Genomic DNA, 23,776 nt, shown 5'->3' with positions numbered 1-23,776 from the left:
TTTGTCTCAAAACATCACCTTCCACTTTTGTGGGAACAGAGTTAGCCCCAGGGGCAGCATGGTGGGGTGGGTGGGATGCCTGCAGCCCTCCAGCTGTGGTCCCCCTTGGCAGGAGAGGTTCCTGAAGATGCTCACTGGGGTCTGTTTAAAGACATGCAGCAGGAAAAGGGCACAGCCCCACTGCCAGTGTGCCAGTGGGACCCTCAGTGCTGCCAGCATCAGGTGGGCACTGAAACGAGTCCAGCAGGGCCCTTCCCCAGTTCCTGCCCCGGGAGGGGGAAGGACAGTGGCTGGAAACCCAGGTTGTCCAGGGGGATGCCAAAGGCTGTCAGCTTTGCCTCGAAGGTCTGCAGCATGTCGTTGTGTGCCTGCCAGGAAAGGGTCCCTGTCAGCCCCTCTGCCAGCAGAGCAGAGCTCCCTGCAGCCCCAGCCTCATTGCCAACCCCCAAGCCAAAGCCATGGAATCACAGAATCGTTTGGGTTGGAAATGCCTCTAAGATCACCGAGTCCAACTGCTCCCCCAGCAGTGCCCAGGCCAGCACTAACCCACGTCCCCAAGTGCCCCATCCACAGGGCTCTTAAACCTCCCCAGGACTCCTCCCTGCCCTTACCTTGCAGACTCTGGCCAGCTGGATCTGCAGGTCCTGGATGGTGGCATTCTTGGAATTGAGCACGTCCTGCAAGGAAGGGGAGGTTGGCATGAGGCTGCTCTGCCCAGCCCTGGGGACGCTCTGGCCGTGCCCTGGTGGCCGCGGCGTGGCAGAGCACACGAGGCAGCCCGGCCTGGCAGCTGGCCACCACCCTGCCCCCTCTGAGTGGCACTGCCAGGGACAGCCAGCCCCGGGCAGGGACAGCAGCTCTGGACGAGCACCACAGCCATCGCTGTCACGGGGAGCGCTGGCAGCACCTGCTCTGCTCCAGCAGCACCTCCCTGCTGCCACGGCGGCACCCCCGGAATTACAGGGAGCCAGGCTGCCCCAGGCAGCTGAGAGGAGGAATTCAGGGACCCCGGCAGCTGCAGGAGAGCCCGACGCCATCCCAGGAATGTGTTTTGTCCCACATGCTGGGAGGTGACACATCCGCTGCCTGTGCCATAGGCCTGGTATGCATGCCAGAGCATCCCGGAGCCTCCCCGACTCCCCCTGCCGCGGGGACCTGGCTGGGGACACGCAGGAGGGCACCAGGTGGTGGAGCCCTCGTTCCCTGTGTCTGCCCAGCCCGCACAGCGCTGCTGCCGGCTCCAGCTGCGGCAGGCTGCAGGAATGTGGGTCTCCGGGCTGTCTGCAGAGGTATTTTTAGCGCGGCAGGCACCGCAGAGCCCCGGGATCCTGTCTGCACCGTCCCCATGGCCAGGCGAGGCTCAGCAGGTGCAGCCCCCCCAGCACAGAGCCCCTGGGTGCCACCGGACCCGCTGGCAGTCGGCTGGCTGTGTGGCAGCACAGGGTGCCAGCAGTGCCACGGAGCCTGCGGCCATGCTCCTCCAGACAGGCCCCAGCTGAGGGACAGAGCAGTGCCAAACTCCACCACCCACACGCTCTGCTCTCGAGGCAGAGCCCAGTGCCCCGGGCACCACACGTGGCCTGGGAGTGCTGGCAGCGAGTGACAAGTGACGTGCCACTTACAGCCACCCATGCAGGATGGGCACTGGTGCTTTCCAGGGGCAGCAGGCACCCCACAGTGGGCTCTGCCCCCCAAATGCAGCCCTCGCTGGGCCCCAGTACCTCCAGCTTGTGCGAGACCAAGGAGAGAGCGCTGGGGTCGAGGTCGGCGGCTGCAAGGATCTCGCTGAGCTCCACCTCCTTCTGCTCCAGGAGGGAGAGGAGGCTGTGCAGCTTGTGCTCCAGGAGCAGGTTCTTGTAGCCCGTTTTTTGCTGCACCTCGTTAATGGCTCTGGTGAAGTTCTGGTAGAGGTCGTCCCGCTCCGACTGGACCTGCTCCGGGGGGCAGCACAGTGTCACAGCTCCCTCAGGACCCCGGGGGCACAGCACAGTGTCACAGCACCCTCGCAGCACAGTGTCACAGCTCCCTCAGGACCCCGGGGGCAGCAGCACAGTGTCACAGCACCCTCGCAGCACAGTGTCACAGCTCCCTCAGGACCCTGGGGGACACGGGGGTCTATACGAGGCTGGCTGGGGTCTGCACAATGGAGTGGAGCACAAACACAGCAGGAAACTGGTCCAGCAGCTCAGCCCAGCCATTCCCCACGGCACCTGCAGCCCACAGGGAAGGCAGGTGCTGCAGCACAGCCTCCCCCCCTCCCCTCTTCCCTCCCTCTCTCCCTCCCTCCGTGGTGCAGCACCTGTGCTTCTCCCTCCTCCTCCTCCTCCCCCTCCCCTCCCCTGCAGGCACGGAATGCCCCAGCAGGCTCCCTGCAGCACTCATTCAGACCCCAGCCAGGGCCCCTGGCACACGGGGGTCTCTCCTCTCATCCCCACAGCTGGCAGCAGTCCCTGGCTCACAGCTAGTTAATAAGTGTCCTAATTAGGACACAGCCTCTCCTCCAAAGCCTATTTCTGAACGCTCTGAATCTGGCGCTGTCTTAATGATGGATTGTTAATGAGGCCTCGGATCAATGTTCATATTCCTGGGGATTTCTACGAATTGCAAATGAACTCTCTCCTGCCTCATAAGATTTATCTGGGTTAGTGGGGGGGAGCACTCGCTCTGCAGGGCTGCTCCCCAGCACCCCAGAACGGGAGGGAACAATCCTGGAAGCCCGGCAGGAGGAGGGGCCCGTGGCAATGCCCCCATGCAGCTCTGCCCCACGCAGCCCAGCAGCCTGGGGCCCTGCTGGAGCGTGCATGACTGCTCAGCAAAGGACAAGGCCAGGCCTGTCTGCTGACCGTGGGAGAGGCTGGAGCTGGGAGCAGCTTTGCTGGGAGCAGCGGTTATCAGCCGACTCAGGATTAGCTTTGCAAAGCCCTGGGCTAAGCAGAGCCTCTGCTGAGCCCCACGCCCTCAAATCCTCAGCTGAGGGTTTGCAGAAGGTTTGGGGAGGGGATGGGATGCCCAGCCCTGCCTGCACGTCTCACCTGACTGAACCGCTGCTCCAGCACCTCGTGTTCCCACTGAAGGTCCTTCAGCTCCTTCTGAGCGACTTTCAGATGGGCTTTGGAGTTCTGTGAATGGGAAAGGAGGATTAAAGAGCACAGGATTATCTGAGAAGTGTTGGAGATGTGTTCTGGGAAGGGAGAGTGAGCAGCAGAGAGAAAACCAGGCAGCAGGCACACCAATCCCTGCAGTGGGGCTGCTCTCCCTCCCAGTCTCTCTTTGGATCCCCATCTGAGATCCCACAAATACACAGCAAGCAGAACAGGACTTGCTTTGCCCAGCAATCACAGCACACCAAGTGGCAGAGCTCAGTGTTTTCCCTCCAGGAACAAGCCCATGGAAGGACAGGGCTGGGCACTCACCACCAGGGCCTCCTTGTCCCTGTAATAGTTAACCAGCTTCCTCTGCAGCTCAGCCACCTGCTCCTGGGCCTCGTGCAGCGGCTCTGCCAGCCCCTTGTTCTCACGCAGCACATCTGCCTTCTCCTTTTCCAGCACAGCCTGCTTCTTCTTCAGCTCTTCCACCTGCTCCTGTTCTTGGGAACACAAGTACTGGCTCGGGGGACTGCCCAGCCCCTCAGAGTGCCCCACACCCTCAGGACACCCTCCCCACTCATGTACAGGCCACCAGCAGCACCCACAGTGACACCTGGGAAGTGCCAGACCCAGCTGACACCCTGGCAGGGGCAGTCCCTGGGTGCAGGGGTGGCACAGGGACAGGGAATACCTTCAGGAGGTTGACGAGGGTCAGGTTTTTGGGCAATACCTTCAGGAGGTTGATGAGGGTCAGGTTTTTGGCGGTGATGTCGTTGTAGTAGTTCTTGATGGCACCAAAAGCCCCCTCGTGGTTCCCTATCAGCTCGCTGATCTGGGTGTTCTTCCTCTCCTCCAGCTCATGGATCTCTGTCTTCCTCCGCAGGTCCAGCTCGTCCCGCAGTGCCTGCATCTTCCTCGTGTACTTGGCCTCCATCTCTGGGGGGAAATTGTCAGAGCTGGGGAAAAACTGGCTGAAACTGGGGAGGAAAAGTGACCAGAATGGGGAAGGGAGAAAAAACAGCCAAAACTGTGTGGGTTGGGACCAGCTGGAATTAGAAGGGAAAAACCAGCCAGAACTGGAGGGCAAACTAGACTGATCTGGGGAGGAAAACCAGCTGGAACTTATGGGGAAAACTGGCCAGAACCTGGGTGGAGGAGATCAGCCAGAACTGGGGTGGGAAGCTGACTAAAACAGGAAGGAAAAATGGCCAGAAGAGGGAAGGGGAAAAAGGTCCAGAACTGGGGAGAACCTGCCCCCATGTGCTCAAGGTGCTGCTGGGGAACCAGGAGCAGCTCTCCCTGTCGTGCTCCTGTGGGATGTGCTCGTGGCCTCACCTTTGGTCTGCAGCTCGAAGTCACTGCGCAGCCGGGACATCTCCTCCTCGTGTTTCTGTGAGGAACAAACTCCGTGTTGGATGAAACAAGCAAATCCCAAGCCAGCCCATCCCCAGGGACTCCCTCCTGCTCTTTGGGACAGGATTCTGATCCCATGTTGATGCAAACAGGGGCTTGTAGTTTCTCCAGCTGCTCTTAGAGCTCCCCACTGTGGGAGAGGGGTCACCCAGGAATCCCTTCTCCCCATTCCTGCACCAGAAATCCCATCCCACCTCACCCCACCCCACAGAGAGCCAGGGAGGTAAGATCCCACTCCTGCTCCCATGCTGGGGATGAGGCACCTCACAGGACATACCAGGCAGAGCTTTGAGATGGCTGCTTCATTGGCCAACTCCTGCTCCTTCAGTCTTGCGTTCAAGGAGTGCTTCTCCTTCCACATTTCCTCCTCCTGCTCCCAGTGATCCTTCTGGGCCTTCCTCAGGGACAGAACTCCCTCTGCCTTCAGCTCCGTCAGGTTCTCCTGCTGCTCGTGCAAAAGGTGCTTCACCTTCTGCTTGTACACCTAAGGACAGGCCAGGGACAGGTGAGGGCTCAGCAGGACACACCTGGAACTGGGATGCTGGTGAGACATTCCTGGATCGCATCCTGCCCAGCTCCTCCTCCTCTGGTCCAAGGAGGAGGAGGAGGAGGGGCATCCCCTGCCCCAGGCTCACCTGGAGCCCCGCAGCCCCACCTTGATCTCCAGCTGGTGCCGCTCCTGCGCCTCCTCCATCTCGCGGTCCCGGGCGCGCAGCTCCGCCTTCCTCTCCTCCAGCTCGCGGCGGGTGATCTCCCAGTAGCCCTGGATGCGGTTACACTCCAGCTGGAAGGAGTTCCGCTCCTGCCGCTCGCGGTCCAGCTCCTGCCGCATCCGCAGCATGTGCTGCAGCAGCTGCACGGCCAAGGGAGGGCACAGGTGAGGGGCGGGCAGGCCTGGCACAGGTGCCTTTGGAGAGTCCCTGTCCCAAACCCGCAGGATGTGCTGGCTGTCACCGTGTGGGGCTGTGGAGGTCCTGACTAACCCAGCAGCTTCTGGGAAAGGAGACACAAAACCTCATTGCCCAGGATGGGGCTCTGGCTGGCAGTGTCCAGTGACACCAGTAACAGTGACACCAGTTACCACCAGTAACAATAACACCAGTGACACCAGTTACCACCAGTAACAATAACACCAGTGACACCAGTTAACAGTGACACCAGTGACATCAGTGACAGTGAATCCAGTGACACCAGTGACGGTGAATAACACCAGTAACAGTGACACCAGTAACACCAGTTAACAGTAACACCAGTAAGAGTGACACCGGTAACACTAACACCAGTTAACAGTAACACCAGTAACAGCATTCCCAGGTATCAGAATAAAACAAGCAAGGCTCCATTTCCTTCATGCAGGAAAGGCCCAGTGTTTATTCACATAACTCATTTTACACAGTTTTCACACACCTCGTGTGAAACATCTGCTGGCAGGCAGTTTTTTACCACTTTGTTTATTGACAAAAGGTGATGTGTGTGTACGTGCTGAGGTGCAGGTTGTTTGCATTTTCTTTTGTGGACTCTCATGGAACAGAGCTAATGTTTATGCAGGTCCCCTTATTTCTCACCCAAGAACAGGTTGTTATGTTAGCAAACCATTCATTCCAAGTGAGTTTGTGCATGGGAACTTGCCAAGTACCAGCTGCACTCAGAAGAAGTGGCAGGCTAACAATCAGTTTAACAGAGCAGGCCTGTTTTATGAGGCCTTTCTTTTATAATTCTTCCACCTGTCACAACACTCAGGTGCTTGGATACTTCTGGTTCATGGAACTGTTTGGCTTGGAAAAGCCTCTAAAATCAAGTTTAACTGTTCCTCCAGCAGTGGCAATGCCAGCCCTAACCCCTGTCCCCAAGTGCCACATCCACATGAGTCCTAAATGCCTCCAGGGATGGGGACTACACCTCTGCATTGGGCAGCCTGGGCCAGGGCTGGACAGCCATTTCCAGGAAGGAATGTTCTCAATATCCAACTTCAACCTGTCCTGGCCCAGACTGAGGCTGTTCCCTCTCCTCCTGTCCCTGTTCCCTGGAGCAGAGCCACCCCTGTGGCTGTCCCCTCCTGTCAGGAGCTGTGCAGAGCCACAGGGTCCCCCCTGAGCCTCCTTTTCTCCAGGCTGAGCCCCTTCCCAGCTCCCTCAGCCTCTCCCTGTGCTCCAGACCCTTCCCCATCTCCATTCCCTTCCCTGGCCATGCTCCAGCCCCTCTCTTGTCCCGAGGGCCCCCAGGATTCTCAGCAGTGCCACAACCTGGGGCTGGCGAGCAGAGGGAGGGCTGAGGCGGCCGCTCCTCCCCAGGGCAGCAGGAGCAGCCCCAGGCAGGCGCCAGTGACACCAGCCCGGCTGCTGGCCCTGTCGCCCTGTGCAGCTGCTGACCCCGGGCAGGGTCCCCGAGCTGTCCCCGAGCTGTCCCCTCCCGTTCTCCCCCGGTGCCGCTCACCTGCTCCTTGGTCATTTCCTCCGGGTCCAGGCCATCCACCACCGCCAGGCCCTTGCCCCTTTTCCCTCTCCTTTTGGGTCCCTGGGGACAGAGAGCCAAGCGCAGCAGGTGAACGGGTGAGGAGGACACGGCGCTGCTCGGGGCCCCGGTGCCGGTCCCGGAGCATCCCCGCTCTCACGGCAGGGACCGGGACAGCGGCGGCACCGAGCCGGGAGCAGACCCACGGGCGGCCACTGCCGGCCCGGCTCCGCGGGGAACCCCGAGGCGCCTGTACCCGACATAACGCCCGAGCAGCGTCCCCGCAGTGCCGGGCACGGCGCCGGGGGCCCCGAACCCTCCCCGGGAGCGGACCGGAACAGGACGGGGCTCGCAGACATGGGAGCGCGGGGCTCCACCGCCCTCCCCTGCCCGCAGACCCCGGCTGCCAGACACCCGTCAGCAGCCGGTGCTGTTCTGCCCCGGCCCCGGTTCTGCTGTTCCCGGTGCCGGTCCCGGCCCGGTCCCGCTCTCACCATGGCGGCGGCACCAGCGTCTCCGAGCAACGGACGGCAGGTCCCGCGAGAGGACGGCGAGATCTCGCGAGAGCGGCACTGCGTGAGACACGCCCCCTAGCAACGCCACGCTCCGCCCTGGCAACGGAGGCGGGGCCAGCGGGAGCGGCGGGGCCGGGGGGGGGGGGCCGGGAGGGGACACCGGGGAGAACCGGGGGACATCGCGGGCACCGGGCGGGGAGGGGGCGCCGGGGGGCCGTGTGAGGGAACTTGGGGACCGGGGGAACCGGGGAGTTCGGGCAGGACGGGGGGGACAAGCCCGGGGGTCCCGCTGTGCCCGGCCCAGGCTCCCCGACCCCCGCGCCCACCGCTGTACCGGGGCTGTCCCCACAGCTGCAGCTCCCCGCTGCACCCCCGGTCCCCGAGCTCCCCCGCTCCTCCCGGTCCCCTCCGCGCCCTCTCTTGTCCCGCCGGTGCTCCCGCCCCTCGGCCCCGCCCATCCCGGTGTCCCCGCCCCCGGTGTCCCCGCCCCCGCCGCGGCGGGCAGGACCGTGCGGGCTGCGGGCTGGCACCGGGCCCGCCCAGCACCGGCCCGGCACCGGCACCGGCCCCGGCATCAGCCCCGAGCCCGGCGCATGGCGGCCCCGGCAGCGGCCGGCACCGGAGGTGAGGGCGGGCGCGGAGCGGGGAGGCTCGGTGGGACCGGCACGCCCATCGCCGTGGAACCGGGCCGGGCCCCGCGGGGCGCGCACGGAGATGTAGGGCGGGGGTGCGGCGGGAGGAGCTGCGGGGGCTGCGCTGGGGGGCAAAGGGGGCAAAGGGGCCGGGCAGGGGGGGCCCGGCTGCCGGGGAGGGATTGGGGGGCGGGAACCGGGAACCGGGGGGGTCCGTGCCGGGGCAGCCGAGGACGGAGGGACAAAGCGGTGGGGCACCCAGGGAACGTGGGGGGACGCGGGGGTGTTCGGGGCGCTGAGGGAGCCCCGGGGTGCCCCGGGGGTTTGGGGGGCAGGGGGTGCTCGCAGGACGGGGGGTGCAGGGCGGTGACAAGGGGCGGCAGCGGGGTCACACGGAGCCGGGTGGTCACACGGAGCAGGGGAGCGCACCGGGCACCTGGGCTTGCAGCGGGTGCCCCGGGAATGTGGGGGCACACTGGGGTGCCCGGGGTGCACAGGGGCGGTGGGGGCTCGCGGGACGTGCTCACAGAACTCTGGGGTGCCCAGGGGAGCAGGGGGTCCCTGCAGCCACCCCGCACGGCCGTGGCAGTGCCGGTGTGCGGGGGGCTCGGGGACGGGGAGGTGCCGGTGCCGGTGCCGGTGCCGAGGGGGCCGCAGTTCTGGGGGGCTGCACCTGGCGGCAGAGGCGGTGCCGGGGCTGCCCTGCCCGCCCGTCCCTCCCGGTGTGGCCCGCACAGGACCGGGCCGTACAGCCCGCACGGGGCAGCCCCGGCCGTGGCACCGGGGCAGCGGCGGGACACCGGGCCCGGGGGGGGGACGGTGCCCCCGGGGCGGGCTGCGGGTGCCGCGGGGTGCCCGGTGCCGCGGGGTGCCGGTACCGGCGGCCGCCCGGCTCTGCGGTTGCCGTGAGTCAGCAGCGCACGGCGTGCGGGAGGGAGCGATCCCTGACCCGGGCCCGCTCCCGCCAGGCAGCCGGTGAGCCCCGGTGACACTGCCGGTGACACGGCCGGTGGCACGGCGGGACCATGCAGGCGGAGGCCAGAGGGGAGTTCTGCAGCCGGGAGCAGCGCCCCGGTGGGTGCGGGCGCGGTGCGGGCAGGGGCCCGCGCTCCTCACGGTGACACGGCACGGTGACACGGCACGGTGTCACCCACCGCGCTGGGCGGGCGGCGGGAGCGGGCGGGAGCGCGGGGGGATCCGCTCTGCCCTGCCCTGCTCTGGAGCGGGATGAGGAGCGATTTCCCGGGATGAGGAGCCCTTTTCCCGGCCCGCTGCTGTCCCATGCTGTCCCATGCTGTCCTGCCCATGTCCTGCAGCTCCGCGCAGCAGGAACTCCCCTTCCCCCGTGGGTTGGAGGTCTCTGTCCCTGCCCTGCTGTCACCGTCCCGGCGGGAGGGAGGCGATGCCATCCCTGAGCCGTGCCACCCGGTAACTCAGTGCTGGCACGGTTCGGTGGTGGCACGGGGTGCACTGACCTCGGGGACAGGGTGCAGTGTTCCCCCCCTGGGCACACAGAGCCTCCCCGGTGCCCGCTCGGCCCCGAGGCACGGCTGTGCCCCCGCCGCGTGCCACAGCCGCGGGCTGCTCCAGCACCGTGTGCCCCGGGCCGGGCCGTGCCGCGGCCGCCGTGTCCCTGCGCTCCCCGCGGGGACAGTCCCAGCACAATCCGCCCTTGTCCGGGCCCGGCACAGCCGCGCTTTGTCTCCCGACACAAAGGGGCTGGGGGCGGGGGCTGGGGGCTGCCAGCCCCGACACGAGGGGCTCGGGCAGCGCTGCCCGTGCCCGCTCCTCCCGGGGTCCTGCTGTGCCCGGCCCTGAGCCGGGCACCCCGAGGGGAGCTGCCCTCGCTGAGGCAGAGGGTGCCGATGTCGCAGAGCTTGGCAAGGAGCCGCTGGTCCCGGAGCGCCCCGCAGGGACCCCCACGCACGGCCCGGCCCAGGAGCCCCCCCGAGTGCCCGCGGAGGAGCAGGGGGGCATCCCCATCCCCAGCGCCGGCCTGCTGCAGGTCACCGAGCGCCGACGTGAGTGAGGCCCCGAGCCGCGCTCCCTGCCAGCTCCCGCCACCCCTGCTTTGTCCCTGACACGTCTGCCCGCCCACAGCGTCACCTGCCCGTCCCCAGCACCTCGGGTCTGCTCCGGGGTGTCCTGCCTGACCCGAGTCCTCTGCCAGCCCTCGGGGCGTCCCGATTGTCCCCAGTGTTCTGTCATCCCCTGGGGTCTCCTTCCTGTCCCTGGGGTCCCCTAGGATCCCCCCTAGGGTCCCCAGCTAGCCCCCAGCCCCTCACACCCCCAGCTCCCTGGGCCCCGAGCAGCCACCCCCGGCTCCCCGGCGGGCACGGCGGTGGGTGCCCAGCCGTGCCCCGTGCCCGCAGAGCCGCTGAGCAGCGTGTCCTCGCTGGAGGTGCACTTCGACCTGCTGGACCTGACCGAGCTGACCGACATGTCGGACCAGGAGCTGGCCGAGGTCTTCGCCGACTCCGACGAGGAGAACGCGGCCGGAGAGACGCCCGGCGGTGAGCGGGGCTCCGGGGCCGCCGCTCCCGGCGTGTCCGCCCGCCCCGGGGCGCCGCTGACCGCGCACCCGGCCGTGCGTCCCGCAGGGCTGCAGCCGCCGCCGCCGCGGGCCGGGTACCTGCGCTCGCCCTCCTGGACCCGCGCGCGGGAGCAGGGCCGGGACAAGAAGCACCTGAGTGACCCCGAGCTGCCGCCGGGACCGCCGGGACCGCCGGGACCGCCGGACGCCTTCCTGCCCGCCGAGCGCCCGCGGGAGCCGTAGGGACAGACCCGCCGGGGACACCGGGACGCGCCGCTGCCGGTCCCGTCGGTACCGACGGAGCCCGGCCCCGGGCGCAGGACTCCCGTTAGCCCGCCCGGAGGGCACAGGCGGCCCCGGCGCCGCGGCGGGGACGTACCGGACTGCCCTCGGCCGGTGGCCCCGGGGGGAAACCGGGCCGGTCCCGCCGGCCCCCGGGAGCGGCACGGCCTCGGTCACCGGGAGCGGCGGAGGGGGGGGGCACGGGACGGGTCGCACGGCTCGGCGCGGCCCGACGGAGCGCGGCCGGTGCCGGTGCCCGCCCGGTTCTGATGTAGCAGTGCTGTGATCCGTAAAACCGACCGACCGACCGACCGACCGCCGGCCTCTGCCCGTCTGCGCCGCCGCTGGGGGAGCGGGAGGAGCTGGGGGCACGGAACGGCGCGGGAGCAGCGGGGAGGGGGTGCCCGGCCCTACCGGGTACCGGGGCAGCGGCCACTCTCGATGGGCGGGAGACCGGCGGTGGCTGCGGCACATCCCGAGCAGCGCAATTCCGCCCCGCGGACCGGCCCGGGGCTGCCGGAGCTCCCGGGCTGCCACCCCCGGGCTTGGCACCTCCTGCCCGTGCCCCCGGTGCCCCCTCGCCGCCCGAAGCAGGGACACGAGTGCTGGGTTGCGCAAAGAGGCTCCTTAATGCTACAGAAACACCGGGAGAAGGGGAGGCAGCGGCTCCGCACCGCGCCCGGTCCAGCCCCGGAAGATCCCGCAGCATCCCCCGGGGCTCGGCCCGGTAACGGTGGTGCCGTGGGCTGGGGAGGGACCAGAGTCCGGTATTGTGTGTGGGAGGGACTCGGTCCCACCGCGGTGCCAGGGCTGAGCCCTCCTGCCAGCGCCTGCCACTGCAGGACAGCACAGCAGCCCCAGCCCTGCCCGCAGCCCGGCCCCGGGCAGGGGCGGCAGGAGCCGCTGTGGAGCCTTTACCGGATCCCGGTTAACCCCATCCTGCCCCTCCGGTGAGGCTCTCGGTGCTCCCGGGAAGGGCTGGGCTCCAGCAGAGATTCGCTCCCGGCAGCGCTGCCACGTCCATGAGCACGGGATCCCAGAGCCAGCCCCACCCCAGTCCCCAAACCACTGCTGGGCTGATCGTGTCCATCCCAGGGCCCTGTGCTGGGTGGGGTGGGGGCAGCCTCGGGGCTGAGACCCCACAGTGGGGGCAGACCCCCTCAGGGCTCCCCCTCCGTGCCGGAGTCCTGGAACAGGGATTGCTTCCGCAGGCTCAGCCGGGCGCAGCGGGGACACGTGGTGGAGTTGTCATAGTAGCAGTCCCTGCAGAGGGGGGAACGGTGCTGGGTCACCCCCCTGCCACCCCCAGGGCCCCACAGCCCGCCCCAGAGTGCCACGGTACCTATGGAAGACGGCGGAGCAGTCGGCGCAGACCGAGGTGTGGCTGTCGAAGGGGAAGAGCACGTCGCCCTCGCGGCACAGCTCGCAGACAAAGCCCTTGGCCTGGCACCGCTGGGGAGCAGGTGACAGCGTGACCCTGCCAGCCCTCCCCTGGCCCCGCGGGGGTGTCCCCACAGCTCTGCCCCCCAGCACGGGCTCACCTCGCAGTCCAGCTTGATGTGCTTGGCAAAGAGCGTGTGGATCTCGGTGAGGGAGCAGCCCAGGCGCCCGGCCTCGATGTCGATCAGGTCCTGCAGCGAGTACATCTCGTCGTTCTCCACAAAGTGCTGCCGGTCCTGCAGCTGGGGGGAAAAGGGGCGCTGTGACTGCCACCAAGGTGTGACCATCACTGTCGTGTGACCGCCACCAAGGTGTAACCGCCACCAAGGTGTGACTGCCATCACTGTGCGCCCACAATCAGTGTGTGACCATCACTGCTGTGTGACTGCCACCACAGTGTGACCACCACTGCCACGCCTGGCCCTGGTTCCCGCCTGACCTGCAGCAGCAGCCGTGCCTCCATGGCCTCCTTGCAGGTGATGAAGTAGGGCTTCATCAGCAGGATGTCCTGGCGCAGCTTCTGCAGGGGACACAGTGGGAGGGGTGGCAATGGGGACAGGAATGGGTGTGGGGCAGGATTCCCAAGGACAGGACAAACAGCAGTGGCAGGGGCAGGATGGGGACAGGGTTGTTAATGGAGCATGACAAGAAAAAGACCAGACTGGGTGAAGTTCATCCCTGTTATGGTCTGGGCACCCTCTGGGCCGTACCCCCCACCCCACCTTGCTTCCTCTCTGTGGGGTGCCCCTGGGGTCCCCCCACCTCCTGCTCGCTGCACAGGCCCCTGCGGTGTCCCCTGCCCTTGGGGTGCCCTCCCCAGCCCCAGCACTCACCCGGATCTCCACCAGCTCCTCCACGTAGTTGAAGAGCAGTGGGTTGATCTCCCTCAGCTTCAGCACCGGCCGTGACACCATCAGTGCCAGGTACCTCATGCTGCACCGTGACACCTGCCAGCGCCGCCAGGGCCTCCTCAGCACCTGCCAGCCCTGTGCCACCACCCACGGACCCCCTGCCCCCATGACCAGGGCTGTGGTCTCCCACGTGACATCTACACAAGGCCACGGTCCCCAGAGACATGCAAGATCAGGGATGGGATCCCCCAAGTGACCTCTAACCAATGGAGATACCCCCAGGGACCCCCTGACAAAGCACACAGCTCCCAAGCCACCTGTACCCACCGAGGCACCTCCCAGGGACCCCCACAAACAAGGACACGCCCCCCGGTGGCCTCCACTCAGGGGCTCTGTCCCAGGGGTCTCTGTGACACCCAGGTGTCCCCAGCCCACCTTGCGGGGCTCGAAGTCCCAGTTGTGGATGGCCCGGGCGGGCACCACGGCCAGGTCGTTCCAGTGGCAGCTGGAGCAGTAGTAGAGCCCGGTGTAGTCGCACTGCCGGGCCTCGCTGGGCACCCCCCCTGCGGTGGCACAGGGCTGGCACGGGGCTGGCACCGCCGCCGCCCTGCCCTCTGCGTCCCCCGCACCCTGTGCGTGCCCCCAGCACGCCCAGCAACCCCCGGGGACACGGCAGGGCCCCGGTGTCACCTTCCCCAGACCCCCATCACCCCCAGAGCCCACAGTCAGCTCCTGCCAGCCCCACACACCTCCCAGCCCACAGCCCCTCACTCTGGGCTCCCCCAGCCCCACAGAGCCCTCCCAGCCCCCTCATCCTCACAACCCTCAGTCCCACAGAGCTTCGTGAACCCCCCAGCCCAACAGCCCCAACCCCACAGAGCTCTCAGCTCATCCCAGCCCCACTGAGCCCCCAGCTAACACAACTCCCCAGCTCCCCCAGCCTTGCTTTCCTCAAGCCCCATTACCCACAGCCGCCCCAGCCCCCCAGCTCCCCCAGATCCCCCATCTCCCCCAGCCCCCCCAGCTCCCCCAGATCCTCCCACTTCCCCCAGCCCCCCCATCTCCCTCTGTCCCCCCAGCTGCCCCCATGTCCCCCATCTCCCCCCATCTCCCCCAGCTCCCCCCATCTCCCCCAGCTCCCCATCCCCCGGGCAGCAGGGGCTCACGGAGGGAGATGGGCGCCCGGCACTCGGCACAGCGGTAGTCCTGGCTGTCCAGGCCGCTCTCGGGGCAGATGCTGAGCTGGTACTCCGCCTGGTGGCTGACCTGGGCCCGCACGCACGGCCGGCTCACCAGCGGCAGGCACTTGCTGTGGCAGCGGTAGTAGCAGCCTGGGGGCACGGCCGGCCGTCAGCGCGGGCGGGGGCAAGCGGGGACGGGCGGGGTGTCCCAGACGCACCTGTGCAGGTGTACCAGGTCTGGATGAGCCCCCAGATGATGGTGCTGCACTTGTCACACATCTGCTTGACGCTCTTGCTCTTCTCCTTGTAGAATCGGTGCTCCAGGACCACGCGGATGTTGGGCTCATCCTCACCAGGGTCCTGCAGGGGGAAAAGGGGTCAGGGAACTAAAGAATCACGGAATGGCTTGGGCCGGACCTTAAGGGTCACCCCTTCCACCATCCCTTCCCTGCCATCGGTGGGGACAGCTCCCACCACCGCAGGACGCTCCAACCCTCCAGGGCTGGGTGCGGGCACGGAGCCCCAGCACAGAGCCCCAGCCCCACCTTGAGCTCCTGCAGCTTGAGGCGGAGGTGGATGAGGCGCACCACGGCGTCCTTCTGGCGCTCCGAGTGCTCGGGCAGCGCCAGGATCACCCGCTTGCACTCCTCGATGGCGCGGCGCAGCTGCGGCACGTCCGACGCCAGGATCAGCCCCTGCCGGCACCCCGAGGGCAAGAGGAGGGTCAGCCGAGCCCCCCGTGCGCCCCCCGCCCCACGGCGCCCGCCGCACTCACCACGGGCCGCGAGAAGTGGTCCTCGGCCAGCCCCAGGTCCAGGGCGCCCTCGGGGTCCCCCGGGGGGGGGGTCCGGCTGCTGGGCTGCAAAGGGGGAGGGGGGGGGCTCATGGGGGGCTGAACGCACCCCCGAGCAGGGGCTGGGCCCGGCTGCGCCCCCCGTGCGGGACGGGGAGGGGCGGGGGGGAAGCGGCACCCACCTGGGGCGGGGGGCTCCCCCTCGGGCCGCTCCGCCTGCTCGGGGCTCTTGTTGAACGGGTTCAGGTGCGCCTGGCGGAACCGGGCCAGCCGCTCGTCCGACGCCATCGCCACCGTCCTGCTGCCGGGGGACACGGCCTCGGTCAGCCCAGCACGGGCAGCGGCACCGGCACGGGCACCCTGGCATCTACAGCCTGGCACGGGCACCCTGGCATCCACAGCCCGGCACCGGCACCCTGGCATCCACAGCCCGGCACTGGCACTGGCACCAGCACCCCAACTGCCATCAGCACCCCGAATGCCATCACCACTACCCCGTGACAGGCACTTGCACGGCATCACCAGCACCCACACCCTGGCACCAGCAGTCACCCCATGCCAGGCACCAGTAGCACCTCAGCAGCACCGGCACTGTCACCAACACCCTGTCATGGCACTGCCACCTCAGCACCGGCACCTCCCCAGGAGCAGCAACACCCCGGTACACCCACCGGGGGTACCAGCCCTGGCACCGGCACCCCAACAGCAGCGCTGAAACCCCGGCACGGGCACCGGCACTGGTACCGACGCCTCCTCACTGCCACCGACACCCTGATACGGCCACAGAAACCCCAGCACCGCCACAAACACCGACACACCGGCACCGACACACCGGCACTGACACCGACACACCGGAACTGACACACCGGCACCGGCACCGACACACCGGCACCGGCATCCTGTCACAAGCACCGCCACCCCAGCACCGTCCCCGTCCCCGACACGTCGTTGCTGGCACCATACCCCGTCTCCGCTCCCGCCCCTGTCCCCGTGTCCGTCCCCGCGGACAGACGCGTCTCTCCGCCTCCCACGCCCGTGCCCCCGCCCTGCCTCGCCGGCACCGCCCGCTTCGGCCCGCGGTCACCACGTACCGGCACCGTCCACGCATCGCGGCCCCCGGAGGGCCCCGCTGTCCCCGGCTGTCCCCCGCTGTCCCCCGCTGTCCCCCGCTGTCCCCTCCCGTCCCCGCGGCCCCTCCCGCGCCCGCCAGGGGGCAGCGCCCCCGCCCCGCTCACCGCGCGCGCCGCCGCGCCCGACAGGCCCCGCCCCCTATATGGCCCCGCCTCCTGCGAGGCCCCGCCCCAGAAGGCTCCGCCCCTCTCGTCCTGCGTGCTGTCGCCACCTGTCGGCCGGCAGACCGCACTGCACCCGCCGCGCCCGGGCGGGGCCGCTCCGCGACAGCCGCACCGTCCCCACCGCGACATCTGCACCGTCCCCACCGCGACAGCCCCACTGTCCCCAGCGCGACAGCCCCACTGCTGCCATCCCCACCGCGACAGCCAGCCCCACTGTCCCCACTGCTGCCACCCGCACCGTCCCCACCGCGACATCTGCACTGTCCCTACCGCGACAGCCCCACTGCTGCCATCTGCACCGTCCCCACCACGACAGCCTCAGAACCCCTAGCCCTACCATACCTTGTCCCTACAGCCCCCATCCACACAACCCACAGCCTCCATCCCCACTGTCTCCACCCCTACAGACCCCACCCCTACAGCCTCCGTTCCCACTGTCCCCATCCCCACAGCCCCTGTTCCTATAGCCCACAGCCCTTCTGGCCAATGGCCTCCAAAGCCGGGGGCTCAGAGCCAGGAGTGTCCTGAGTGCTCCACAACTGGGCACACACTGAGCTCTGGGGAAACACCCTGGGGTCCCCGAGGTCTGTGCTACCACCTCAGATTGGGGAACAAAGGGCCAACTGTGTCCTGGCACAGGGCCACACCCCCCCAGCATGGAGAAGGGTGACAGTGGGGACAAAGGCACAGCCTGCCTGGGGCAGCTGGACCTGAGGGGCAGAAGGGTGGGGGGCACTGTATGGGGGCTTCCCAAACGCCTCCTCTGCCTGGGAATGGCTGGGGGTGCTGAACGGTGTGGGTGTCCCCCATCCCCCCTACCCAGCAGGCACACACAGGTACTACCTGGACAGCAATAAATTTATTAAGTATTCAAAAAAAATAATAAGACACAAACCAGTAAAAAACGAAAAGGGGGGAGGTAGGAAGGGGGGCGAGGGGCCGAGCCGGCTCAGGGGGGACCAGGGTCAGGAGACACTGAGGGGATGGCGGGGGGCAGCACCGGGGGTGCAGCAGCGCGAAGCCGGGGGGCCGCGGGCAGTGCCGGGGGCGGCGGGCGTCACTTGGCGCCCTGCGCCTCCGACTCCTCCTCGTCGTCCTCGTACATCTCGCCCTCCTCCTCGGCCGTGGCGTCCTGGTACTGCTGGTACTCGGACACCAGGTCGTTCATGTTGCTCTCGGCCTCGGTGAACTCCATCTCGTCCATGCCCTCGCCCGTGTACCAGTGCAGGAAGGCCTTGCGGCGGAACATGGCCGTGAACTGCTCCGAGATGCGCTTGAAGAGCTCCTGGATGGCCGTGCTGTTGCCGATGAAGGTGGAGGACATCTTCAGCCCCCGCGGCGGGATGTCGCACACGGCCACCTTGACGTTGTTGGGGATCCACTCAACAAAGTAGGAGCTGTTCTTGCTCTGGATGGCCAGCATCTGTTCATCCACCTCCTTCATGGACATGCGGCCGCGGAAGACGGTGGCCACGGTGAGGTAGCGGCCGTGGCGGGGGTCGCACGCTGCCATCATGTTCTTGGCGTCGAACATCTGCTGGGTGAGCTCGGGCACGGTGAGGGCGCGGTACTGCTGGCTGCCCCGCGCCGTCAGCGGCGCGAAGCCGGGCATGAAGAAGTGCAGCCGCGGGAAGGGCACCATGTTGACGGCCAGCTTGCGCAGGTCGGCGTTGAGCTGGCCGGGGAAGCGCAGGGAGGTGGTGACGCCGCTCATGGTGGCCGACACAAGGTGGTTGAGGTCGCCGTAGGTGGGGGTGGCCAGCTTGAGGGTGCGGAAGCAGATGTCGTAGAGCGCCTCGTTGTCGATGCAGTAGGTCTCATCTGTGTTCTCCACCAGCTGGTGGATGGACAGCGTGGCGTTGTAGGGCTCCACCACCGTGTCCGACACCTTGGGGGACGGCACCACGCTGAAGGTGTTCATGATGCGGTCGGGGTACTCCTCGCGCACCTTGGAGATGAGCAGCGTGCCCATGCCCGAGCCGGTGCCCCCGCCCAGCGAGTGGGTCAGCTGGAAGCCCTGCAGGCAGTCGCAGTTCTCACACTCCTTGCGCACCACGTCCAGCACCGAGTCCACCAGTTCGGCGCCCTCCGTGTAGTGCCCCTTGGCCCAGTTGTTGCCGGCACCGCTCTGCCCTGGGAAGAGAACAGAGGCTCCGATGGCCGCCGGCCCCCCACGCCCACAGCCCGAGGGCACCGGCAGAGGATCGGGGCTGGCCCAGCCGCTGCCGCCGGCAGCACCGGCAGATCTGACGCCGGGGCGGGGTGGGAAGCGGGAACCGCAGAGGTTTGGCGGCGAGCCGGCGGTGCCGGGCCCCGCGGCGCGGGAGGGGTGTGCCCGCCCAGAGCCCCGGGGACGGCGACCGGCCCGGCGGGTCCGAGGGCGCTGGGGCTCGGGGGAACATCGGGGGACGGTTCACCCCTCCCTCCCCGGGGACCTACCAAAGATGAAATTGTCGGGGCGGAAGAGGTGGCCGAAGGCACCCGAGCGCACGCTGTCCATCGTCCCCGGCTCCAGGTCCACCAGGATGGCGCGAGGCACGTACTTGTGAGCTGAGAGAGACCCCATGATGGGAGGGGACCTGTGCTGCCCCCCATCCCGCCCCAGAGGTGTTCCCAGCGCCCTGCAGGTTCTACGGGGCTGGTACACAGGTCATGTCCTCCCCACATCCCAGGGGCTCCTGGTGTGGTGCTTGTCTCGTTACCCCCAAACAATGGGGGTCACATGGGGTGGGTGCAATGTCTGCCCCCGTTCCCCGTGGGCTGGGGGATGTCGGTGCTTTGTCCGTCCCTCACCACAGGATCCTACAGGGGGAGCACAGGTGTCCCTCTCTCCCCAAACCCCAGGTTCCCGTGGGCTGGGTGCATGTGTGGTGTCCCCCTCCCATGGCACAGTGTCCCGCGGGGGGGGTACATGTGTCATGCCCCCACCCAAACTACAGGGTGCCATGAATTTGGGGGCCCCTGTCCCCCCACAGGACAGGGTCTGAGGGGTGGGTGCACGTGTCTGCCCTCCCGGGGTCCAAGAGGGCTGGGTGCAGGTGCTGTGTGTGACCCTTCCCAAACCGCAGGGTCCCGTGGAACTGGGGGTTCACCATTTCCCCCTGCCCCAAACGAAACGGTCCCACGGGGTGGGTGCACCTGCCCGCCCACCCCACACCTCCAAGGGTGGGTCTGTCTGTCTGTCTGCCCCCCTGCCCACCCCAGCAGCCCCAGCTCCTCCTGCACTGTGGGGTCACACCGGGGCCCCTCCCAGCCCGGGGTGGGGGTTCCGGGCTGCCCTGTCGGGGGTGTTCCCAGGGGGGGTCGCTTACAAGAGGCCTCATTGTAGTAGACGCTGATGCGCTCAAGCTGCAGGTCCGAGTCCCCCACGTAGTTGCCGCTGGGGTCGATGCCGTGCTCGTCGCTGATCACCTCCCAGAACTGGGGAGGACGGGGAGCTCAGCGGGGTGGGAGGCGCTGGAACATCCCCAGAACCCCGGGCGAGGCACGGGGCACCGGGATCCTCCCATCCCTCGGCAGGGCTGGGTGGGGCAGGAGGCACCGGGACTCCCCAAACAGTGAAATCGCCGGGCAGAGACAGGCGGGGGGCACCGGGACTCCCCAAACCGCTGGGCAGGTCCCGGCGGGCACCGGGATCCCCAAACACCCAAAATGCCGAGCAGGGAGGGGGTATCGGGACTCCTCAAACCCCGGGACGGGGCTCGGCGGAGCGGGGACACGGGGATGCCCCAAACACCCAAAATGCCGAGCAGGGCGGGGGGCACCGGGACCCCCAAACGCCGAGCGGGGCTGGGTAGGGCGGGGGGCACCGGGATCCCGGGCGGGGCCCGGCGGGCGCTGTCCGCGGTGCTGACGGACAAAGGCGGGGGGCGGGGGGCGCGGGGGGGGCGGGGCGCTTTGTCCTCCCGGTGCGGCGGCGGGGGGGGAGGGGAGCGGCTCTGCCTTTGTCCGCCGCCCGGCTCCGCCGCGGCGGGCGGGGCGGCGCCGCCGTTACCTTGGCGCCGATCTGGTTGCCGCATTGCCCCGCCTGGATGTGGACGATCTCCCTCATGGTGCGGCCGGGCCGGAGCGGAGCGGGACGGGACGGGAGCGGGCTGGGGCCGGGAGCGGAGCGGCACCGGAGCGGAGCGGCACCGGGAGCGCGGGGGGCGGCGCGGCCAACGCCGCATCCTTTATAGGCTCCCGCCGCCGCACCGGGCCGGCCGCTGACGTCACCGCGGGCCGCAGCCAATCAGCGGCCGCCGCCGCAGCGCCGCAACAGCCCTGCGGCACCGGCACCGCCCGCCACGCCCCGCCCGGCCCCGCCCACGGCCACGCCCCGCCGCGGCGGAACGGGGACCCGGCACGGGCGGGGGGCACGGCCCGGGGGGCGCTCCCGGCACCCGAGGGGAGCGGGGACACCCCGGGACCCGTGCGGGGACCCTGGGACCGGCCGGCGGCGGCGGCGGGAGCATCGGGAGCATCCCGGGGCGGCGGCGGCGGCGGGGCGGGGGGACACACAGGGGACACCCCTCCTAACAGTGTCCCGGAACGGGAGGGGTAGGGACGGGGTACGGGAGGGCCACCCTGGGGGTCCCGGTCGGCGGTCGACCCCGCGGGAGCGGGCGCGGTGCCGGTGCCGGTGACGAGGTGGGCGGCGGCGGGCGCGGCCCGAGAACAAAGGCGACGGTGATGGGCCCTTTGTCCGGGGGCGGCCGGGACCACCCCCCGCCTAGGGTCAGCCTCCCGCCGCCCAGCCGGTCCTTCCCGCTTCCCTCCGGGACCAAGTGACCCTTGACCGACCGGCGAGACCGGGAGGGACCTCTCCCCTCGGGGCTCCCCGGGGCCGCCCGATGCCAGCCACAGCGTCACTGCAAAGAGCCTTTATTGGGAACCGCGAGTCCCTCGCCCGGACCGGGCGCCCCGCGGTTCGTCCCGTCCGTCCGTCAGTCCATCCGTCTGTCCGTTTCAGGGTGGGGGTGGCCGTGCCGGTACCGTGTCCCGCTGCCTACCAGGAGCACGTCACCACCTCCCGCAGCGTCCGCCGGAGCTCCTGGCTCCGGAAGGCGTAGATGAGGGGGTCAATCACCGAGTTACAGATGATGAGGATGAGGAAGAGGTTGAAGTAGCTGAAGAAGCAGGTGCAGAAGGGGTTGGTGGGACAGGTGACGATGAGGATGAGGTGGAAGAAGAAGGGCCCCCAGCAGATGAAGAAGACGCCCAGGAGGATGGTGAGGGTGACGGCGCCCTTCAGGCTGCTGCCACGATGAGCAGTGGGCGGCTTCTGCTGGCTGGAGATGCTGTGCAGGTGGTGGCGGGCCAGGGCGAACATGTGGATGTAGAGCACCAGCATGAGGACCAGCATGAAGAGGAAGAAGCCGATGAGGCAGAGGAGGACGGTGTTGCTGCGGTAGTAGGCGATCAGGACGGCGCTGGAGACGGTGCTGGCCAGCCAGACGCTGGCCATGGTGACCACGGCACGCTGCAGGGTCATGATGCTGTGGTAGCGCAGGGCGTAGAAGATGGTGATGTAGCGGTCCACGGCGATGACCCCCAGGAAGGAGAGGGACGAGACCACGGAGCTGCAGATGAGCGTGTCGATGACGCTGTCCATGTGGCGGACGATGCTGGGGCGCATCACCAGCAGCCCGTGCTCCAGCAGCAGCATGAAGAGCATCTCCGCCAGGTTGCTGATGCTCACCAGCATGTCCGACACCGCCAGGCAGCAGATGAAGTAGTAGGTGGGCGAGTGCAGGTTCCTGTTCTTCAGGATGGCGGCCACCACCAGCAGGTTCTCCACCAGGCTCACCAGCCCCAGCGCCAGGAACAGCTCGTTGGGGATGTCCAGCCCCTGGCACCAGCCGCCGCCGGCCCCGACCGTGGCGTTGCTGTGGTTGCCCTCGCTGGCATTCGAGGGCTCGCGCAGCAGACGCAGGGGGGCCAGCGTCGACATGAGCCCCTCCTCAGCCCCGGGGCCCCCCGCGGCACCCGCGCAGCCCCCGAGCCCCCGTTGTGCCCCGCCAGTTCTCCCGCGGCGCCCGGCGGCGAGGCCCAGGGGATGCCGAGGAATTGGGGACGGGAGGCCTGGGCCGTGCCGGGGGTGCCGTGTGCCCGCCGGGACCCTCGGGCGCGGCTCTCTGTGCCAGCGCTGCCCGGCGTCCCACGCCGCCAGCCCAGGGTGCAGGGGAAGAAAGGGCCCTTTCTCTGCCCCACTTTAAAGCGGCTCCCGCAGCTCCTCCTCCGAGGAGGGTGGGCACCTGCTTGAGGGAGGCACCCTGGCAGCGAGTGGGATGCTGCCGAGGCCAGGGCTGAGACACCCCCAGGGTGGCCCTGGGGACCCCGACTGCTCGGGATCACCGTGTGCCCAGGGGTCTCAAAGGCCCTGGGGTAGTCCATGCACCCCTGGGGTCACGCACATCCCGATGTGCGGGGGTGCTGCCATCGGGGTCCTCTGTGCCCTGGGGGACTGTGCACCTTAGGGTCCCCACGCGTCCTGAGGCCCTGTGTCTGCTGGGGGGGACCCCTGAACCCTGGGGGCCTGCACAGCTTGAGGGGTCCCCCGTGCCCTGCAGGCCTGTGTGTCCTAAGAGGGTCAGTGTGCCCCGTGGGACTCGTGTCTTGGGGGGTCCCACCTGCTGTGGGGGTCACCCACACTCCCTGAGCTATCCATGCCCTCGGGGACCCCTGCAGGACCCTCTGCACGGCCCGATGCAGGCTGTCCCACGCACTGGCACTGGGAGGGTCCCATTCCCACGGCCCCAGGGGAGACGCTGTACAGCGGGGCGGGCACGGGACGCGATAGGGATCGAGCAGGGCACGGTTAAATGGGACACAGCAGGCACGGCGCCGCGGGGAGGCTGCGGGGACAGGGCCCAGCTGACCATCATGTGTCTTGGGTCCGTGTTGATGCCTGGAGCCGCGGGCTGCCAAAGAGCCATTCACAGCTCCGCGGGCAGGCCGCTCCCACGGGTGCCCGCTTCCGCTGGGGAGCCCTTCCCTCCGGCAGGGATGGAAACGGCTCGGCTGCATTGCACACACCGGGCACAGGGGCCAGGGCACCGGGATGGAAATGGCTCAGCTGCACACACACACTGGGCATGGGGGCACAGGGATGGAAACGGCTCGGCTGCATTGCACACACCTGGCGTGGGGGCCCAGCTGACCCGGTGCCAAATTACGGGGCTGGGATCCCATGGGATTTGGATGTGCCAGTGGGGAATGGAGCCAGGCTGGGCTGGCTCGAGACTCAGGGTCTGCACACCCAGCCCAGCTACATCCCCCAGGGAGGTAATACAGCAGGAACAGGGATTTATTCCATGCATTCA

At 68.1% G+C, this 23,776-nt stretch overlaps 5 protein-coding genes across 7 annotated transcripts; 2 read left to right on the top strand and 3 right to left on the bottom strand.

The window, feature by feature from the left end:
- Positions 1 to 7,869, bottom strand: GAS8 (growth arrest specific 8). 2 transcript variants are annotated; one of them, XM_059481468.1, is made up of 11 exons: positions 7,445 to 7,869; positions 6,933 to 7,013; positions 5,155 to 5,352; positions 4,777 to 4,983; positions 4,422 to 4,476; positions 3,817 to 4,022; positions 3,414 to 3,581; positions 3,033 to 3,119; positions 1,722 to 1,931; positions 612 to 677; positions 1 to 368 (listed from the first exon to the last, which is right to left on the bottom strand). In XM_059481468.1, the coding sequence occupies exons 1-11, from the start codon at positions 7,445 to 7,447 to the stop codon at positions 219 to 221; spliced, it is 1,431 nt and encodes a 476-aa protein (XP_059337451.1). In that variant the 5' UTR covers positions 7,448 to 7,869; the 3' UTR covers positions 1 to 218. The 2 variants fall into 2 exon arrangements, with proteins under 2 accessions (XP_059337451.1, XP_059337452.1); XM_059481469.1 differs by having other exon boundaries at positions 5,155 to 5,322.
- A 1,219-nt stretch (positions 7,870 to 9,088) lies between these two features.
- DBNDD1 (dysbindin domain containing 1) lies at positions 9,089 to 11,228 on the top strand. Of its 2 annotated transcripts, XM_059481669.1 has the most exons (4): positions 9,089 to 9,171; positions 9,972 to 10,118; positions 10,470 to 10,610; positions 10,698 to 11,228. In XM_059481669.1, the coding sequence occupies exons 1-4, from the start codon at positions 9,123 to 9,125 to the stop codon at positions 10,871 to 10,873; spliced, it is 513 nt and encodes a 170-aa protein (XP_059337652.1). In that variant the 5' UTR covers positions 9,089 to 9,122; the 3' UTR covers positions 10,874 to 11,228. The 2 variants fall into 2 exon arrangements, with proteins under 2 accessions (XP_059337652.1, XP_059337651.1); XM_059481668.1 differs by having other exon boundaries at positions 10,470 to 11,228.
- Positions 11,229 to 11,561: 333 nt separating this feature from the next.
- Positions 11,562 to 15,465, bottom strand: DEF8 (differentially expressed in FDCP 8 homolog). The gene is given in 12 exon segments (XM_059481508.1): positions 11,562 to 12,175; positions 12,255 to 12,364; positions 12,454 to 12,594; positions 12,792 to 12,872; positions 13,186 to 13,299; positions 13,639 to 13,766; positions 14,370 to 14,534; positions 14,603 to 14,744; positions 14,930 to 15,079; positions 15,160 to 15,228; positions 15,230 to 15,243; positions 15,360 to 15,465. Coding segments are annotated over 12 exon segments (1,323 nt in total). The 3' UTR covers positions 11,562 to 12,072.
- A 267-nt stretch (positions 15,466 to 15,732) lies between these two features.
- On the top strand, positions 15,733 to 16,803 carry LOC132078903 (uncharacterized). The gene is made up of 2 exons (XM_059481225.1): positions 15,733 to 16,011; positions 16,087 to 16,803. Exons 1-2 carry the CDS (start codon positions 15,733 to 15,735, stop codon positions 16,801 to 16,803), a joined length of 996 nt encoding a protein of 331 aa, XP_059337208.1.
- Positions 16,804 to 17,323: 520 nt separating this feature from the next.
- On the bottom strand, positions 17,324 to 22,404 carry TUBB3 (tubulin beta 3 class III). The gene is made up of 6 exons (XM_059481224.1): positions 21,464 to 22,404; positions 20,782 to 21,333; positions 20,467 to 20,677; positions 19,784 to 19,892; positions 18,912 to 19,022; positions 17,324 to 18,605 (listed from the first exon to the last, which is right to left on the bottom strand). Exons 1-6 carry the CDS (start codon positions 22,402 to 22,404, stop codon positions 17,530 to 17,532), a joined length of 3,000 nt encoding a protein of 999 aa, XP_059337207.1. The 3' UTR covers positions 17,324 to 17,529.
- Positions 22,405 to 23,776: the final 1,372 nt, after the last annotated feature.

The sequence above is a fragment of the Ammospiza nelsoni genome, chromosome 13, assembly GCF_027579445.1.
Source record: "Ammospiza nelsoni isolate bAmmNel1 chromosome 13, bAmmNel1.pri, whole genome shotgun sequence".
NCBI lineage: Eukaryota > Metazoa > Chordata > Aves > Passeriformes > Passerellidae > Ammospiza > Ammospiza nelsoni.
Note: the sequence above shows the minus strand (reverse complement) of the source record. Positions and strands in the feature narration are given on the sequence as shown.

Coding starts and splice junctions, on each gene's coding strand:
- DBNDD1 (XM_059481668.1), top strand. CDS start 9,123: ATGCAGGCGGAGGCCAGAGGGGAGTTCTGCAGCCGGGAGCAGCGCCCC. Junction 9,172..9,971: donor CAGCCGGGAGCAGCGCCCCG/GTGGGTGCGGGC, acceptor CCGATGTCGCAG/AGCTTGGCAAGGAGCCGCTG. Junction 10,119..10,469: donor GCAGGTCACCGAGCGCCGAC/GTGAGTGAGGCC, acceptor CCGTGCCCGCAG/AGCCGCTGAGCAGCGTGTCC.
- LOC132078903 (XM_059481225.1), top strand. CDS start 15,733: ATGCCAGGCACCAGTAGCACCTCAGCAGCACCGGCACTGTCACCAACA. Junction 16,012..16,086: donor ACACCGGCACCGACACACCG/GCACTGACACCG, acceptor TCCTGTCACAAG/CACCGCCACCCCAGCACCGT.
- TUBB3 (XM_059481224.1), bottom strand. CDS start 22,404: ATGTCGACGCTGGCCCCCCTGCGTCTGCTGCGCGAGCCCTCGAATGCC. Junction 19,893..20,466: donor GCAACCAGATCGGCGCCAAG/GTAACGGCGGCG, acceptor CGTCCTCCCCAG/TTCTGGGAGGTGATCAGCGA. Junction 19,023..19,783: donor CTACTACAATGAGGCCTCTT/GTAAGCGACCCC, acceptor GGTCTCTCTCAG/CTCACAAGTACGTGCCTCGC.
- GAS8 (XM_059481468.1), bottom strand. Junction 5,353..6,932: donor AGGAAATGACCAAGGAGCAG/GTGAGCGGCACC, acceptor TTGGCCGTGCAG/CTGCTGCAGCACATGCTGCG. Junction 4,477..4,776: donor CCATCTCAAAGCTCTGCCTG/GTATGTCCTGTG, acceptor TGTTCCTCACAG/AAACACGAGGAGGAGATGTC.